Source organism: Macaca mulatta, chromosome 5 (genome assembly GCF_049350105.2).
Source record: "Macaca mulatta isolate MMU2019108-1 chromosome 5, T2T-MMU8v2.0, whole genome shotgun sequence".
Lineage (NCBI taxonomy): Eukaryota > Metazoa > Chordata > Mammalia > Primates > Cercopithecidae > Macaca > Macaca mulatta.
The window spans coordinates 79,226,006-79,244,017 of NC_133410.1; the positions used below are offsets into that span (position 1 = coordinate 79,226,006).

General features: G+C 41.7%; 1 protein-coding gene across 3 annotated transcripts in view; it reads right to left on the reverse strand.

The window, feature by feature from the left end:
- The window catches only part of PDGFRA (platelet derived growth factor receptor alpha), a 64,276-nt gene that overhangs the window by 23,798 nt on the left and 22,466 nt on the right, over positions 1–18,012 (reverse strand). For all 3 annotated transcript variants that reach the window (XM_015138691.3, XM_078002668.1, XM_078002667.1), the window contains exons 2-12: positions 16,327–16,387; positions 13,727–14,044; positions 11,160–11,420; positions 10,013–10,143; positions 7,590–7,761; positions 7,309–7,498; positions 4,338–4,453; positions 2,527–2,653; positions 1,323–1,516; positions 409–503; positions 61–193 (exon numbers count right to left, since the gene is read on the reverse strand). In XM_015138691.3, coding sequence (XP_014994177.1) covers positions 61–193; positions 409–503; positions 1,323–1,516; positions 2,527–2,653; positions 4,338–4,453; positions 7,309–7,498; positions 7,590–7,761; positions 10,013–10,143; positions 11,160–11,420; positions 13,727–14,044; positions 16,327–16,375 — 1,786 coding nt within the window. In that variant the 5' untranslated portion in view covers positions 16,376–16,387. The remainder of the gene's footprint in view (positions 1–60; positions 194–408; positions 504–1,322; positions 1,517–2,526; positions 2,654–4,337; positions 4,454–7,308; positions 7,499–7,589; positions 7,762–10,012; positions 10,144–11,159; positions 11,421–13,726; positions 14,045–16,326; positions 16,388–18,012) is intronic.

Genomic DNA, 18,012 nt, shown 5'->3' on the forward strand with positions numbered 1-18,012 from the left:
AATTGTAAAGCTGTGTGCAAGGGAAAAGGGAGTCTTGGGATGTCACCCCATGGAACTTACCAAGCACTAGTCCATCTCTTGGAAACTCCCATCTCGAGTCATAAGGCAGCTGCATTGGGTCCACATAAATATATTCATGTCCATCTGGGCTGATTGATTCAATGACCCTCCAGCGAATTTCATACCTCGGTTTCTATAAACGACCAGGACAGGTAACTGGTGAATTACCAAAGTCCCAGTGCACCAGAGCTTCAATGAAGCTGCACAGTGACTGGACACAGTAGAGTCCAACAACGTTCACTCCACATATAATTACTAAGCTCCTTCTCTGTGCCAAGCACTGAGCCAGGTTGCTGTTCTTGTTCTCATTGGCTTCAAAGATCTTTAGTTTTATAAGAAAATATCTACCTGTTTCCAAATGACAACCAGGACAATGAGTGAGATAATCACAATCACCAGCAGCACCAGGACTGCGGCAGCCACCGTGAGTTCAGAACGCAGGGCTACGTGACAAGAGAGAGAGGTACAATGAAAAGTTTCCTGGCAGACATGCATGGGGGCAGCAAGGTAGTGTGGCTGTGTCTGAGCCAGGAATCTCTCACTGCTGGTGGGGAAATGTGAGGGCTGTCTGGTTCATTTTAGGGATAGGAAGTACCATCTCTCAAACTATCTACACCCAGGAAACTACATCAACTCTTTCCTTATACAAGAAGGGGACAAAATTCAATCAGGAGAACTCAGTATTTTCTCCAAAGTTGCTCCAACAGTAACCTTGTGGACAGAATTTGAATAGGAAAAATAAAGATGGATAAATGCAATTGACAGCTACTATATGGACAGACACTTCTACTTCATATGCTTTATTATAAAGCTTATTTTGTAAATTGCATTTTGCTTATATTGCTTTTGGCTTCATCCATCTTTTAAGGAGCAATGAGACAGAAGATCCTTCTTCCCCACACTGCATCCACATACACAGACATTCAAAGTAGAAACTGTAGCTATATTATTAGACAAGCAAAATGTTGAGGAGCCTCTGCAAAATGCTGTTTTGGATCTGAATCTAAAACAAAGTCGTAGGTAGAGGTTGCAGTGAGCCAATATTGTGCCACTGCACTCCAGCCTGGGCAACAGAGCAAGACTCTGTCTCAAAACACAAAACAAAATAAAGCAAAGTCCACATGCCTGCCTTTAAGAGCATTCATAACTGAATTTCTGCCTTGGGACCTTCATTTCTATATGACTCCTATTTGGGATTCAAAGTTCCGCCTGGGGGAAATGGGGCTCAGCTGATGAGTTGTCCTGACTGTTGAGGAACTCACTGGGAGCCACCAGCTTCAGCTCTCGGTTCTCAGCTCCAAGGAGATTCTTAGCCAGGCATCTCACCGCAATGGTCTCTTCCACTTTGGCAAAAGTCACAAGGCCCTCCACGGTACTCCTGTCTCGGGGGTGGATCTCCGTGATGATGTTTGAGACATTGTTGGCCAAAATCGTCCAGGAAGTTTCATTATTACATCTAGAGAGAAAAAGGGCCTAAGTATAGGGCCAATTCCTGAGAGTCATGGCAATGAGTGGAGCCAAGGGAACACTCTAAGATGGCAAGGTGTTGGGATCTTGTCTACATTTTGGGGCACTACACACTGATTTATTTTACATGCAGATGAACATTAAAACTTGTCTGCATGTGCTAAAGAGGGCATAATTCACACATGAACTGAAAGTGTTTACATAGCAGGCAGAGATAAACAAGTTTAATAAAATATGACTACCATTCCCCAATCTTGAACCATGAGCCAAGTGAACAGTTCAATTTCAACCATATTTAATTATCTCAATCTCCCACACCTTCAAAAAGGCCTGGAACCCTTCCTTCTCAACACCCACTCTGGGAAGAGCCCCTAAGGTGTCACTAGGGTTGCGATGATCCTCTGATTGAGTTATAAGAGCTAGATTCCTGCTCCACACTGGAATCTACTAGAAACTCCAGTCAACATCCAAGTCCATCCTTAGCCCTAGGAGAAGTTAAGATGAGGAGTCTCTGTCTAGAGGAAGAAACAACTGAGGCTTCTGAACACAACCAGTTACCAGGGATGAAGTGTAAACACACCGCTCACGTGCCCATTTAAGAAGGCTGAGAACTGGGAGGAAGGAGGAGGCACTGGCGAATTAACCCACCAAACAGCAGGTGGGCAGATAAGGGACTAAGCAGTCACATTTATGTTTACATGCAGTCCGACCACCAAACAAAGTTCACCAAATAAGGTATGTGAGCCAGGGTAGTAAAAATCTTCTTAGGACAGTGGTTCTTAAAATTCACTCTTTTTTTTAGATTGGAGACACTTTGAAGGTCTAATGAAAGCCATGGACCTTCTCCTTACAGCTATTTGTGACAAAAGATACACACCCTGAAGCTATCACACCCACAACCCTATCTTATAGTCAATAAGTAAAATGTATTTGACATCATTTGTGTCAAGGGAGAAAGCTTCTGACCACAAAGGAAGAAGATACATCTGTTTTCCATACTTCTTAATATCCTTGCATATCATCCACTCAATATCAGGAAGTGGCATGCCTTCAGCTGTGCACCTCACCGTCTGTCCCCCAGTTGAGCCATGGTGATCATCGACCAAGTCCAGAATGGATGAAGGAACTGCAAGAGGCAGAAAGAAGTCAGAATGGAAGAGTTCGTGTCCCAGAACATATGGGACTACAAAGTGGAATATGAGTTCACAACTCATCCATGTGGCATTCAAACCACTCCAGAGGGGCTGAAACCAGTTGTACAAGTAACACTCCAATTTAGACAGACCCACATGATTAGCAGCATTTTCACAGTTTTGGCGTTTTGAGATTTATCCCTGTGATGTTTTTAACCTGGAGTGAAGAAAGTGAAGAGTCCATGGTTGGGATGTCTCACACATGTAACCCCAGCTACTTGGTAGGCTGAGGTAGAAGAGAGTCACTTGAGCCCAGGAGTTTGAGGCAAGCCTGGGCAACATGGTGAGAAGAAAGATGAGAAGGGAAAGGAAGGGGAGGGGAGGGGAGGGAAAGGGAGAGGAGAAGGAAGGAAGGAAGGAAGGAAGGAAGGAAGGAAGGAAGGAAGGAAGGAAGGAAGGAAGGAAGGAAGGAAAAAGAAAGGAAAAGAGAGAACAAGGGAGGGAGGAAAGAAGGAAGGAAGGAGAGAAAGGAAAAGAAAAGAGAGAGTGAGGGAGGAAGGAAGGAAAGAAAGAAGGAAGGAAGGAAGGAAGGAAGGAAGGAAGGAAGGGAAAAGAAAAGAGAGAGTCAGGGAAGAGGGAAGGAAGGAGAGAAAGGAAAGGAAAAGAGAGAACAAGGGAGGGAGGGAAGAAGGAAGGAAGGAAGGGAAAAGAAAAGAGAGAGTCAGGGAAGAGGGAAGGAAGGAGAGAAAGGAAAGGAAAAGAGAGAACAAGGGAGGGAGGGAAGAAGGAAGGAAGGAAGGAAGGAAGGAAGGAAGGAAGGAAGGAAGGAAGGAAGGAAGGGAGGGAGGGAGGGAGGGAGGGAGGGAGGGAGGGAGAAAGTCCCTTGGTTATTTGGCTTGAAAGGCAAGGAAGTTCTTAAAATTATATTATAGCTTAGGATTCAACTAATGGATTCGGCTAAAGTATAATCTAAAGCAGCATTTACCAAAATGCATCTGTGGTACGTTATTAGGTTTTAAAGATTCGTTCCTAAATCTGTGGTCAAATAAATTAGGTATACGGTGATGCTTGTATCACAGGTTTTACTGTGAGGATCACATGAATGCACCTCAGACGGCACCTGGCACATGGCTGGGACTGGGGATAGGTGCTGAGCCTGAATGTAAACAGACTTGGGCACTCCATTCTGGTAGGGACTGGTGTACAATGTCTATAAGGAAAACTTGTAGCAAAACTCTCCAGAACAATCTAAGATAATCTGGACCAAAAAGTATCACTTCTGTCTTCTCAGATTGAGAAGCAGGTGCTAAGCAAGCTGGTGGAGGCCAGGTGCAGTGGCTCACACCTGTAATCCCAGTACTTTAAGAGGCCAAGGTGGGAAGACAGCTTGAACTCAGGAGACCAGCCTGGGCAACATGGCAAGAGCCCATCTCTACAAAAATAAAGAAAGCTAGTGGAGCCTAGGGATTCCCCGCCAACTCTAGAGTAACCCAGAACCTCCAAGAAATACCTGAATTCCTAAGTCCAGCAGAGGTATCCCTAATATGTGACATCTACAGACACTGCTTCTCCCCTAAGTGTTGCTTTTCTTCCATGACCCAGGAGGAAGGTGCTAGGCTTTCCTTGGAAGACACTCATCTACAGAGCTAGCATTATCTTTATACTCCCTTTACATACCTTGAGTTAACAGTTCAAAAGTATAGCTCTTCACATCATCTTCATTTTGAGCTACAATAGTATAATGGCCACTGTCTTCTTCCTTAGCACGAATAAGCTTTAATTTGCTTCGATACCTTTTAAAAAAAGGATTTTGTTTCAACAAGCAGTAGCTAAGTAAGTTCCAATTGTTTAAGCAATTGTACTATTCAATTTAAGTTTTATTTTTACTGTAAAAACTAAAGTCATCTTTTTTTCCTTGTCCATATCATCTCTTCTGGAATTCTCAATATTCAGTGCACGTACTGAAGGTCTGGATCATACACACAATTCTTACAAGAGAAAATCAGACATTCAGAGATGAGCAGTGGTCATCTCCAAGAGCTATCAGTTCAGCCAGGGTCTGACTTCTGAAAGAATAAACACAGCCTACCAGCTTTTCTTTAAAAAAACAAAACAAAACAAAACAAACCCTTTGATTTTTACCTTTTTAAAAAAATATATGCTTCCCCTAAATATCCATCATTTAGGTGGTTCAGTAAAACAATGGAATACCATTGGAGGACAGAATAAGGACACTTTCTACATATTGGTATGGAGAGGTCCACAGGATATGACATTCCTACTTGCTTGTATTTTGCTTAAAGAAACTCTGGAAGGTTTCCTAAGAACCTAATTAAACTAATAAAGGTGTTTCCCTGTGGGAAGGAGGGGAGAATTGGGCAGTTGGGGACAGGAGTACAGTAAGGCTTCTTACAATGCACTCTCTTTATGTTTGATTATTTTTCAAGCATGGGATTCTATCACCTATTAAAAAAAAAAAGTTATAGGCTGGGTGTGATGACTCACATTGTAATCCCAGCACTTTGGGAGGCCAAGGCGGGTGGATCACTTGAGGTCAGGAGTTCAAGACCAGCCTGACCAACATGGTGAAACCCCTATCTCTACTAAAAATACAAAAAAAAAAAAATTAGCCAGGCATGGTGGCACACACCTGTAATCCCAGCTACTCAGGAGGCTGAGGCTAAAGAATTGCTTGAACCCAGGAGGCAGAGGTTGCAGTGAGCTATGATCGTACCACTGCACTCTCCAGCCTGGGTGACAGAGCTTGCAAGACTCCATCTCAAAAAAAAAAAAAAAAGTTAGAAAAAATATGCCTCTTCAAATTTTATTAAAGAGAAGCTTCCCCAAAAATATTTTACATGGATTATAAATGACATCTGGTTTTGTGTGTGTGTGTGTGTGTGTGCGCGTGCATGCGTGTGCATAAACATAGTATGTGCCCATTGGATTGTCCTTTATAAATCATCACAGTGTGAAAAAGCAACTGGAATGGAAAAGAAAAGCACTGGTCACGGAGTGAGAAGATCTCAGGCATTATTACAATTCTCCATGCCTCAGTTTCCTTGTGTGTAAAACGTGATAATTGTACACATAGCACAGAGTCGTTGTGAGAGTTAATTAAAGGAGATTGTATGTGTGAAAGGATTTCATAGGCTGCAAAACACTTTGCAAATGCTGGGGCACTCAGACCTATGAAGAGAGCAGGCTGAACCATACTGGGCGTGCTCCAGGACTGGATTTCCTTAGAGAGTCCCCTAGGGCACACTGGGATGCTGATTACCAAATTATCCTCTGCTGTTTGTTGTCTACACTTCTTCAGCCAAGAAAACCAGTGGGTCCACTAGTTTTAAGCTCCAGGAAGCCAGATCTCCCACCTACCATGTTCATCTTTATATTCACTGGTTCATAATAGGAACTAAAAAATACACACCGAAGGATCCTTGAATCACTGAAAGGAAAACGCAGCTTTCCAGAACCACTCAGTTGGCAAGCCTGTCCTGCCATTGCTGTGGATTATGGCTTGCAGACAATGCTCACACATGTGTTGGAGGTGTTAGCTGTACCAGTGTTACCCTACTCCTCTCTGGCTGCACAGCCTCATGGAAGTTCCTTATGGAAAGCTGCCCTCCTTGTTGTGCACCTTCATTTTGTGTCAACAGAAAGCCTACCAGATTCAGTACCCCACTTCATTTTTCCTTTATTATTCTATAGAGATTGTAAAATTCCATTTTCTCAGACTGCTTCTCAATTACACGTGGAATTTAGTTCAGAAAGAAGAAAGCAAATCATGAGGTGAACTGAACTGATGAGAAAGGCTCTGTTCTTCCTCCTCCTGAAGGCTTGAAATAGAGGACTGACTTTGTCTTTCTGAGATGATTTCTGACAAAAGTATAGGGCTGGTTAGCTGGGTGCTGCAGGATGTACCTTCTGACTCTTGGATTCTAATCACAGCTTAAAACCTCAAGAAGCCCCATGATATCATCTGATCCAATTCCTTGCCTCGAAGGACATAAGGTATTGTTTACCCTACATTGTAGATCAGGAAACTGTGGCTGAGGGTGACTCACTCAAAACGCCACCACCAGTTAAGAGATGAGAGCAATCGACCATTCTGATTAAAAGGCAGGGATCCAAGTGATTCACTGCACATCTCTTTCCTGACTAAAGTCAGCCAGGCTCTACTCTTCTTTCCTGTGGAGTCCTCAGTTAGGGCAAATGGGTTCCAGATTAAGCCTACGATGTTAACTTTCACGTAAGGTGATGTGATAACTACCTCACGGGTGTAATCACCATACATGTCTACTTGCAATATGGATGATGAACATCAGGGAATGTATTCAATCTATTCAATCCTGGTGAGTCCGATTTTACTTCCTTTCTTCCACCCTAGCTGAACACAGTGACCTGTCTTTCCCCAGGAGCCAGAGCTTTTAGTTCTTTCTTCTCATCTTCTCATTAAATACTTACCAGCATACTAATACCATATTGCAATGTTATCATTAAAGGGATGTGATTTCAAGCATCTCTGAACTCAGATTGCTACATTTTCTAGAATGACTTTGGGTCTGGGTTGTAAGACACACACAAACCTCAGTCCACCTCTGATGCACACTAAAAAAAGGCATACTTGGGCAGAGTGTTTCTTTACCTTATTTCCTGAATCTTTTCCACATCAGTGGTGATCTCCGTGAGGTTTTCAATCAGAGTCAGATTGTTTTTCAGCCAGGATATCCTGGGAGGTGGGTAGGCCTGCACCTCTACGACAAAATGTTTGACTTCATGCAGGTTGACAGCTTCCAACTGGCTAAAGGTGGGTTTGATTTCAATGAACCCTTTCTCTGTACAGGGAAGAGTTTCCATTAAATAAAGATTACCACATATGGATCCCGAGCAGCATGGACGACTGACATTTTAGAAAGCGGAATGTACCATGGACAGAAATAGTGACTCTCTTCATTTCTTTGACCTCCCTGGTAGCCTGGCGGGCAGCACATTCGTAATCTCCACTGTCTTTCACCGTGGCCTCGGGGACCGTCAAAGTGTACACCAATTTGATGGATGGGACTTTGATTTCTTCCAGCATTGTGATGCCTTTGCCTTTCTACAGCAAAAGGGGAAGAAAACCGACTTTTAAAAAGCTCGCTCCTAGGAGTGAACTCTAAGGTAGACTATGGACTCTGGGTGATACGATGTGTCAATGGAGGTTCATCAGTTGTAGCAAATGGACGGCAGGGATGTTGACAAGCGGGGAGGCTATGCATGTGTGGGAGCAGGAAACACGTGGGAAATCTCTGTACCTCTCACTCAATTTTGCTGTAAACCTAAAACTGCTCTAAAAGATAAAACCTAAAGAAAAAAAGCTAGCTGCTTAGAAAATCATGAGATTTTTTATTTTGTTTTTAATTTTTCTAGAGACAGAATCTCGCTCTGCTGCCCAGGCTGGAGTGCAGTGGCACAATCATGGCTCACTGAAGCCTCAACCTCCTGAGCTCAAGCGATCCTCCTACCTTGGTCTCCAGAGTAGCTGAGGCTACAGGCTCATGCCACCACGCCTGGCTAATTTTTAAAACATTTTTGTAGAGACGGAGTCTCAATACATTGCCCAGGCTGATCTCAAACTCCTGGCCTCAAGTGACCCTCCTGCCTCGGCCTCCCAAAGTATTGGGATTACAGGCATGAGCTACCACACCCAGCCAATTTTTTAAAAGGAGAGTTAATGACACATATAAGGTGTTTGTGCTATACTGCTGAAGGATAAAGAATGTAACAAACTACTGTTTAAAGAATAACACCTATTAATTATTCAATGTTTATCTATGGATAAGAAATATTTAAAAACTTTATCTCAGTCAATCTCAGAGGCTCACATGTGTAATCCCAACACTTTGAAAGGCCAAGGTAGGAGGATCACTTAAGTCCAGGAATTCGAGACCAGCCTGGGCAATGTAGTGAGACCCTCATCTCTACAAAAAAAAAAAAAAAAAAAAAAGAAGAAGAAGAAAAAAAAAACCGAAAGAAAGACAAATAAAAAATAAAAGTTTTATCTCCCTAAAATATAAACAGCGATGCTCTGGGAAGTAGCCTTTCCTTTGTCTCTCCGTATTTTACAAAGTATCTGCATTAAACCTGCATTACTTTTACAATCAGAAAAAAACATATTATATGAAACAATACTTTGATTATATATTTGTAAGCCAAATAGCATGTACTTTGGTTTGGGAAAAAAATACTGTATCCTATAAATAAAAAGCAGTGTTTATGTGTTAGGGATTAATGGCAATCAAGTGTGAACAGAAGAACCAAATCACTCCATATTTCAGGGAAGTTGTACATTTGTTGGACTGTAAATGTCCCTTTACCATGTGAAGTTTATGAGGCAATAGTGAAAATGCCCACCTTCCAATCAGATGCTCCAGGACGAATGAAAAGCAGTGGCAAATGCATGGGAGAGAGAAATGTATATAAGGAGGGAGATCAATGGATAGAAGGACAGAAAGCTGTCAAATGCCTAAAAGAACAGGGAGCAGAAATTTACAAGTCAGGAGAAGAGGGAAGAAATATATATATCTGGTTTTTGTTCTCCATAAGAATGTTAGTCATTCCTGCATTTGGGCATTCATAGCCTCTTACACATGCCTCTCTTACTTAGTGACAATGCATTCGAATGACTGAGACTCTGTGTAAATCTCCAGTGACCAAGAGGCAGCATGGTGGCTCCCTTTCCCCACTTCCATCTCCCCTCCTCCCTTCATCCGGCAATATTGGACCAGCTTCTGGTACGGTGCTTGAGATTGAGTAAAACATCATTAAACCTTTGTTGAATGATTACATAGTGACTGTTCACTGAACGTGAGCCATGCAAAGGTCAGGCACATAGGAGGTGGAACAGGAAGACACACTGTCCTCAGTGTCAACAAGGCAGAACAGGAAGGAGTGCAGGCAATAAACACTATCAAATGAATCAACCGTCAGAAGCACAGAAGCCAAGACAATGACAATTAATGACTCTCCGCAATAGTAAAATCCAGCGGTTTTTTTGCTCTTCTAATTTTTTGGTTGATATTTTGTAGCCAGAGAACCTTCCTATTTCTGTCTGACTTCTGAGAAAGAAGGCTTAGTGCACACTCTTTATGTATTCTGAAGGCCCTGGTCCAGCAACTGTCGTTTCAAACTCGCCCATTGATCAAGGAGCCCTAAAGGCTTTTTAATCAAATGTGTTCATCATAGAGGTGGGAAGCTAAGGTCTAGAGAAACTCAGTGATGTGCCCATCAGTGACAGACCCAGCACAAATGCAGGTCTTCTGAGCCCTGCTGCTCTGCTCCAAGCCATTGCACATTTTGAGGGTACCTACCACTTCTCCAGGGTAAGTCCACTGAAGGTCAACCACCTCATTGTTAAAAACAGCACAGGTGACCACAATCGTTTCCCCTGACTTATACACGGTTTTAAGAGCTTCCATTTCTAGATCCAGCTCTGATGTTGCTATAAAAAAGAACAAATACAAGGGCCTAAAAATCCATAGGATAGTAAGGATCTTATAAAGTTTGGGTGGTGGTGTTGTTTTTTGTTTTTTTAAGAAAACCCTGAAAAATAATTTGTGAACCAATTATGAATAAAAGCCCTGATCAAGATAAAATTTAGAAAATCTCACAAGGCTTGATTTTGAGATGGTGTACAACAATTAGGTGTATAGTTATAATACAGAATTATAAAATAATAACAATAAAAATAAATTCCAATCACTGCATTCCTCAGCAGTGCGTTAGTTATGGTTATACTCGTCTACAATCACCTTGACTGACATACTTATTCATTTAATCAACCAACCTTTGATGATCCACACTGCTCTAGACACTTTGTTTCTATCCAATTTTTTCTTCTCTTCTTCTCTTCCACTCTGCTCCTCAGTTATTCTCAGTACTTTCCCAGAACCCAGCACAGTGCCTGGCACAAAATTAGCTGTGCTCTGATTTTCAAACAGTGTACTCTTGCTGCTACCCATTCCCCCACATAGAATAGTGGTCAGGAAATATCTGTTGACCTCAGCATGTATTATACTTCCCCAAGCGTACTAACTGTGGACATCAAAGGGTTGAAGTCTACAACTACTTTCTTCAGAATTGAAATCATTTTCCTTAAGTTACTAAATTAATCTAGGAATCTAACCCCCAAGGTGTATGCTTGTTTTAGGGCCTCCGTAGTCAGGAATGTGAATGAAAGTAAGAGGCTTATGTAAGAAAAGAATTCCTTACAGTATTTTGAAGTCAACTGATGAAACATGAAATCTTGCATGAGTAATCAAGCTTTAGCCTTTAGTAATTTTAAGCTTATTATTATAGCCATAGAGGTCACCTTGACACTGTATTAGCTGGGGTCCTAAATCCCCAAATAGGAATTTAGGATCACCAGTGGCGATGATTTAAAAAAAAAATCATACATGCACCTGATGATTATGCCTGTTACTCTTATTTAAAGAAGGAAGGAGATGATACGAGTACCTTTTAAAGCATAAACGTTAAATGGGATGGTCTGGAACTTCTTTCCTTTGACGGTGGCCTCACAGATATAGGGCCCTACAGTGAAGGTCCCATTAAAGCCCTGTCTGCTGTTGTAGGAGGCAGGTACCACCCCCTCACTGTTGTGTAAAGTTACAGGAGTCTCAGGATCAGTTGTGCGACAAGGTATGATGGCAGAATCATCGTCCTCCACGATGACTAAATAATCCGTCATTCCTAGAGGTACAAAGGCTACATCTGGGTCTGTAGTTTAAAAAAGAATGAAGACTCCATTAGACATTAATTTCACCTTTACACATAAATCCAGAAACACTATCCCACTGGCAGTATTGATATTAGGTATGAAGTTCACCTTTACACATATATCCAGAAGAATTGCCCCACTGGCATTAGTTATCATGACAGCTACAAAGTGATTTTTAAGTGTGAATAATATCAAATTGCCTGTCTCCTGATAGATAATACTGATGATAAATATTAATACTGGATAAGAGTTGTGGCTCATGCCTTTAATCCCAGCACTTTGGGAAGCCAAGGTGGGAGGGTTGCTTGTGTTCAGGAGTTTGAGACCAGGCTGGGCAACATAGAGAGACCCTGTCTCTACAAATAAATAAATAAATACTAACCAGGAATCTAAATCAAAATTTAAACAACTAAAAACAAAAATGAACAATAAAATATTTAATAGAGTCCAACTCTGTTCAAAACAGGAAAAAATATTTCTAGTTTTATTATGAAATACTTTCAAAAAACTCTTATCACCTGTAGTCAGTACGATTGAAAAGTAGCACAGAAATGTGTTTGTTAAAAAGTAATCCTTTGAGAAATACATAAAATTTAAAGAAGGAGAAGGAGAAGGAGCCTGAGAATTTCCTTTCCAAAAGAAAAACAGCTACTTAAGCTACGGTGGTAAGAAGTTCTAAGAGTCTCAAACATCAGCTGCAGAAAAGGCCCCTAAATCTCCATTATTGTGAAATCAAAAGATCTCTGTCAGACAGCGATGCAGGGGCTACTTGGATGGCGTCTGTGCTGGAAAAAGATAGGGAACAAGAAGAATTTTTGGACAATCTTACACGGATTAAAACTTCAGGGACTTGTGTGCCTTTAACATATTCACGATCCTACCATTCTCTTCACAGCAGGGGAAAATCCCTCCACACCTAGAGGATTTTCCTGAAGGAATCTAAGTGTGAATGAAGTTGGGGTGACATTCTAAATGTCTTACCTTTTCAAAACAAAGTTGTTTATTTTTTCCTTAATTGTTAAGAAGGAAGGCTCATATGAATAAGAGTATCATGAAAGAAGTAAAGAGGGTCTAGGTCCCTGGGGACACCCATAGTTACAGAGGGTAGGAAGAGGAGCCCATTAAAAACTGAAAAAGAAAAGGCAGAAAGGTAGGAAGACACACTTCTGTGAGAACCCCCTTCCTCGACCTATGCCAAAACAGCAAGGATGGCAAGAATCCTAAGCGGTTTCTGTTTTGTTCTAAAACCAAGGATTCTAGCCACAGTCCTTTTTAATTTACCCAACTGCATACTGAAATTGCCACCACTTGTGTTCAATCCTTTGTCCTTTTAATTAAAATGTAGGAGTAGGCCAGGCCCAGTGGCTCACGCCTGTAACCCCAGAACTTTGGAAGGCTGAGGTGGGTGGGGCTCACTTGAGCCCAGGAGTTCGAGACCAGCCTGGGCCACACAGTGAAACCCTATCTCTACAAAAAAAATACAAAAATTTCGGCATAGTGGCTCACGCCTGTAATCCCAGCATTTTGGGAGGCCGAAGCAGATAGATTACTTAAGGTCAGGAGTTCAAGACCAGCCTGGTCAATATGGTGAAACCCCTGTCTCAAATGAAAATACACACCCAAAAATTTTTTAAAATATAAAAATTAGCCAGGCGTGGTGGTGCATGCCTGTAATCCCAGCTACTTGGGAGGCTGAAGTGGGAGGATCGCTTGAACCAGGGGAGTTGAGGTTGCAGTAAGCCATGATCATGCCACTGCATTCCAGCCTGGGCAACAGAGTGAGACCCTGTTTCAAAATATATATATATATATATATATATAACTTTTTAAAAGGAAAAAGAAAATACCTTCCAACTCTCAGAATAAATGTATATTGATAGTGAATCTGAAAAATCGAGTGTTTATTTGGAAGATATTATAATGAACTATCAGCAACTCCAAGACCGGGCTTACCTATTAATTTTTGTATACTCAACACGTAGCCCAGTGCTGGACACACTGTGAGTATGTGTGCAACTTGAATGAACTGAATAGAGATGAGTATATTTCAGATTGTTTATACAGTACCAATACAGGACATGTCATAACAAAGATGACTTTCCAAACTTAATACAGCTCTGAAATGCTAACAATGAATATTTCTTGATAATATTACAAATGATTTTTATTTCTGTGTGTTCGCTTACATCTTTCAAACTTCCTGCAATAAATATTAATTACTTATATATATGTTTAAAACCTTAGTACATTTAACAGGAAAGACAGGAAGAGAAGAAGCTCGGTCCTGGGGACCCATCCCACTCACCTGGCACATAGATGTAAATGTGCCTGCCTTCAAGCTCATTCTCTTCTGTCTGAGTGTGGTTGTAATAGCAAGTGTACAGCCCTGTGTGGGCCGCCGAGGCACTGCTCACTTCCAAGACTGTCACAAAAAGGCCACTGTTGTTTTCTTCATTTCTGATTTCCACATCAGAGTTCTCTTCTTCAGACATGGGGTACTGCCAGCTCACTTCACTCTCCCCAAAGCATCTCAGAGAAAAGGATGAATTCAGCTGCACAACCTTTTCATTTTCATTTGGAAGGATAGAGGGTAACGAAAGCTGGCAGAGGATTAGGCTCAGCCCTGCAAAAGGAAACACGCTCTGAATAGGATGCAACCAGAAAGGACGGTCTCATCCCGAGAACTGAGAGAAGCAATAGTAGCAGCTTAGATGAACAATGACCATTTCTACACAAAAATCCGTTAGCCTGGATGCCCATGAAAGGTCCCCCATTATAACAGCCACTGCATCTGCTGAGAGCAGCAAATGTTCCAGATAGCTCCACCAAGCCCCACTAGATTCACTCCTCCAAACACTCAAATGGACAGAGGATGTCTGATTCCAATTCCATATTTCAGACTCTTATGTGTAACCATAAAATATCCCAAGATGGCACAGGCTCAGGCACATATGGGTTCTTTATGGTTCACAGTCACTGCAGAGGTTTCCCTTAGTTAAAATGAGATGAGGCTGGGGTGCAGCAGCTCATGTCTGTAATCCCTGCACTTTGGGAGGTGGAAGTGGGAGGATCGCTTGAGTTCAGGAGTTTGAGACCAGCCTGGGCAACATAGTGAGACCTGGTCTCCACAAAAAATAAAAAATAAAAAAATTAGCCAGGTGTGCTGGTGCACACCTGTAGTCCCAGCTACTCCAGAGGCTGAGGTAAGAGGATCACTGGAGCCCAGGAGATTGAGGCTGCAATGAGCCTCTGCACTCCAGCCTGGGCAATAGAGCGAGAGACCTTGTCTCAAAAAAACAAAACAAAACAAAACAAAACAAAACACATGGAATGAGAACAGAGGCAAGGATATGGACTGAACAAAACACAAAGCACATCTGTGCTCAAGAATTCCACATTTTCCATTTCTTATAGCCCTTGGGCATGCTGTCTCTCCCTCATGACTTCCAGGGCCAAAGCAGGATGATGTGGATTTATTTATTTGTTTATATATTTATTTGTTTTTATGAGATGGAGTCTTGCTCTGTCACCCAGGCTGGAGTGCAGTGGTGCCAGATGATATGGATTTTAATTCACAATTAGTAAGTAAAACCCGAGTGAAAACTCTCAGTTCATCTTTGAACCTCAAATTTCAGTCTCGCTTATTTAGACTGAAACTGAACTTACTCCTTTTGAAATAGAGTAAATGTGATATAGCAAAGGAATTGAAGGTTTGCGGTCATTCTGGATAACGTCCTGCAGTTTTCTACTTCTTTTCACTCTTTTGGACTGTGTATGCAGAGTACAGATAATAAACCCATGGAGCACAGAACTTAGAAAACAAGAAACCCAAGACTGATAGAAGAGATATTTTGACTTAATTATTAATTAATGATTTGTAATCTCCCTTGGAGCCTGATGTGAGACTCCCACCCAACTTCAATATATGACCACCATAATTCCTGAAGCTTGTTAAGGTAGGATTTGTAAGCACATCTGGATCACCTGTTACTCTGTAGATGGGGTATACTTAGTGGAGCTTACATCTGTTAAATCTCTGGTCTTGCTCAATTCTACCATATCCAAATGAGTAAGACAAAGACACTAACAGGCTGAGCTAACTCCTCAGAATAGAAGAGCACTGGTTCCATGGCAAACATCTGCAGTGCATAAATATCTGGAGGAAAACTAAGAAAGTCCAGTACATCAACAAATTACCCCAATGGCATCCTTTTGATGGGAAAGTTTTTAAGATTTTCCAAGAACCAAACATTTATCTATCAATTTGATTCCTAGAGAAGATAAAGGTGACTCTGAGATTTGGAAGCAATGTAAGCATCTTTCATCAGGAGAGTTATGATTTAAGACAGGTATGATTTCTTGGGCAAGAATTTTCTATTATTTATTTTCTTTAAACATTTTTTTAAATGAGGTCTTGCTATGGTGCCCAGGCTGGAGTGTGGTGGCTAGTCACAGGCATAATCACAGTGCACTGCAACCTGGAACTCCTTGCCTTAAGGGATCCTCCCACCTCGGCTGCTCAAGGAGCTGGGACAACAGATGTGCTACCTCCCACAGTTGACCATTCCTGAATTTATCTAATCTAGCTCTAATAGAAGACTTGTCCTAGGAAAAGGAAGAGAGTAGTAAGTAAATTTAGACATTATTACTAACAACATTTCAATGCCAACATTATATATATTACTAAAACTGCCACTAGAGAGCATTCCTTTTGAAATGGAGTAAGTGCAATACAGCAAAGGGAACTGAAGGTTTGTGGTCATTCTGGATAACGTCCTGTAGTTTTCTATTTCATTTCATTCTTTTGGACTGTGCATGTGGAGTACTGGTAATAAACCCATGGAGCACAAAGCTTAGAAAACAAGACACCCAAACAAGGAACTCAGAGAGGACTGGGCTCCGTACCTGTGAGAAGACAGCCTAAGACCAGGAATGCCGGATGGGAAGTCCCCATAGCTCTGGGAAACTGGAAAAGTCAAAAGTCAACAGAAACAGCATTAGCAAATAGAAATAATCCTGGAGCCTAGTTCTCTTTGTGTTTTGCACAATAGAAAATATTAACAGCATCATTTTAGTCAAACACGTCCCAGGTTAAAATTCAAGGTTCAAACAGTAAGACACCTGAAAGATGAAAGAATCAATGGAGCCCCAAGATCATGGCGGGAGCTGCCTAAAGCCAAAACCTTCTGTGATTGCATGCAGCTTTCAAGGGTCCTTTAAACCTTTATATCAAGAATTAGAACAACAAAGAAATAAATACATATATATATATATATTTTCTCAGTTTCCAAACTAGAGCTGATTTTCACGTTTCGATTAGTAAAGAGGTAACACCCTCTACAACTTTTAGAAAAGTTACTTGGGTTGGAGTAAATACCTTAATATTTAAGTGCCATTTTGACCTAGAATTTCTGAAACTTTCAACAATGGAGGTCATTTACAAGAGGTCTTTGTGATACTGAGGCACATACCAGGCTCAGACCTGGGCACCCAGCCCGGGTTCTCGCAGGAACCCTCGGAGAACCTGCTGGATCCCAAGCCAGGCTAAACAGGGCATGGAGAACCAGGTACAGGCATGAAAGGAGGAGGAATACAGAAAGTGAAGAAGGGAGAGAAAGTGGGGGAGATAAGTGTGACTAAATTCCTGTGCAGGGGGTAGGAGGGATGCAGTAGACTCTAGGATAAAATTAACAGGAGGCTGATCATTCATTTTCACGTTAAGGTAAAAGCACCTGTGCAAACCAAGTTCAAGAACTTTCTAATTTTCTACAGCCAAATCTGGGAATGAAGAAGTAGAGAAAGGATGGAAATTGACCGTCCATAAGACACAAATAAGGCAAAAAGTGGGAAAGAAGAAAGGAGGGAAAGGAAAAGAAAATTAAAAGAGAGAAAGAAATTAAAAGGGGGCCCCCGCTGCCCTACGGTAAAACCACTGTGAGGGACTATTCTGGCACACCGTGAAAAGACCTCTCTTCTTTATTTCTTTCCCATTCACTTTATTTTATCTCCCCCGTCATTTCTCCTTTGAAGTCACTGGTAGTGGTCACTGGTGAAGTCAGTGAGAAGGAACTGTGAATGAACTTGTAGGGGCTGGGGCCAGTAAGTTCTTGACTGAAGAAGCCACAGTAAGGGTCCTGGGCAGAGCCCCTAGTTTTAACATAGCCCCCCGAAAATCACCACGTTAGTCTTGGCCTGGGATGTACTGGATCCCTAAGTTGCTCCTAAAGTCACAGGGTGAATCCCAAAATTGAAGATCCCCGTGGGAGGCCACATGGGTTCTTGGCTTTACCCAGGAAGGAATTCAAGCAAATTTATTACGAAAGTAAAGGAATCAAAAAGGGTGGCTACTCCATAGGCAGAGCAGCCACACGAGCTGCTTAACTGAGTATACTTATGGTTATTTCTTGATTTTATGCTAAACAAAGGGTGCATTATTCATGAGTTTTCCCAGAAACAGGGAGGAAATTCCCAGAACTGAAGGTTCCTTCCTTTTTCCACCATATATGGTAACTTCCTGTCATTGATATGACATTTGCAAACTGTCATGGTGCTGATGGTATCTTTTAACATGCTAATGCATTATAATTAGCA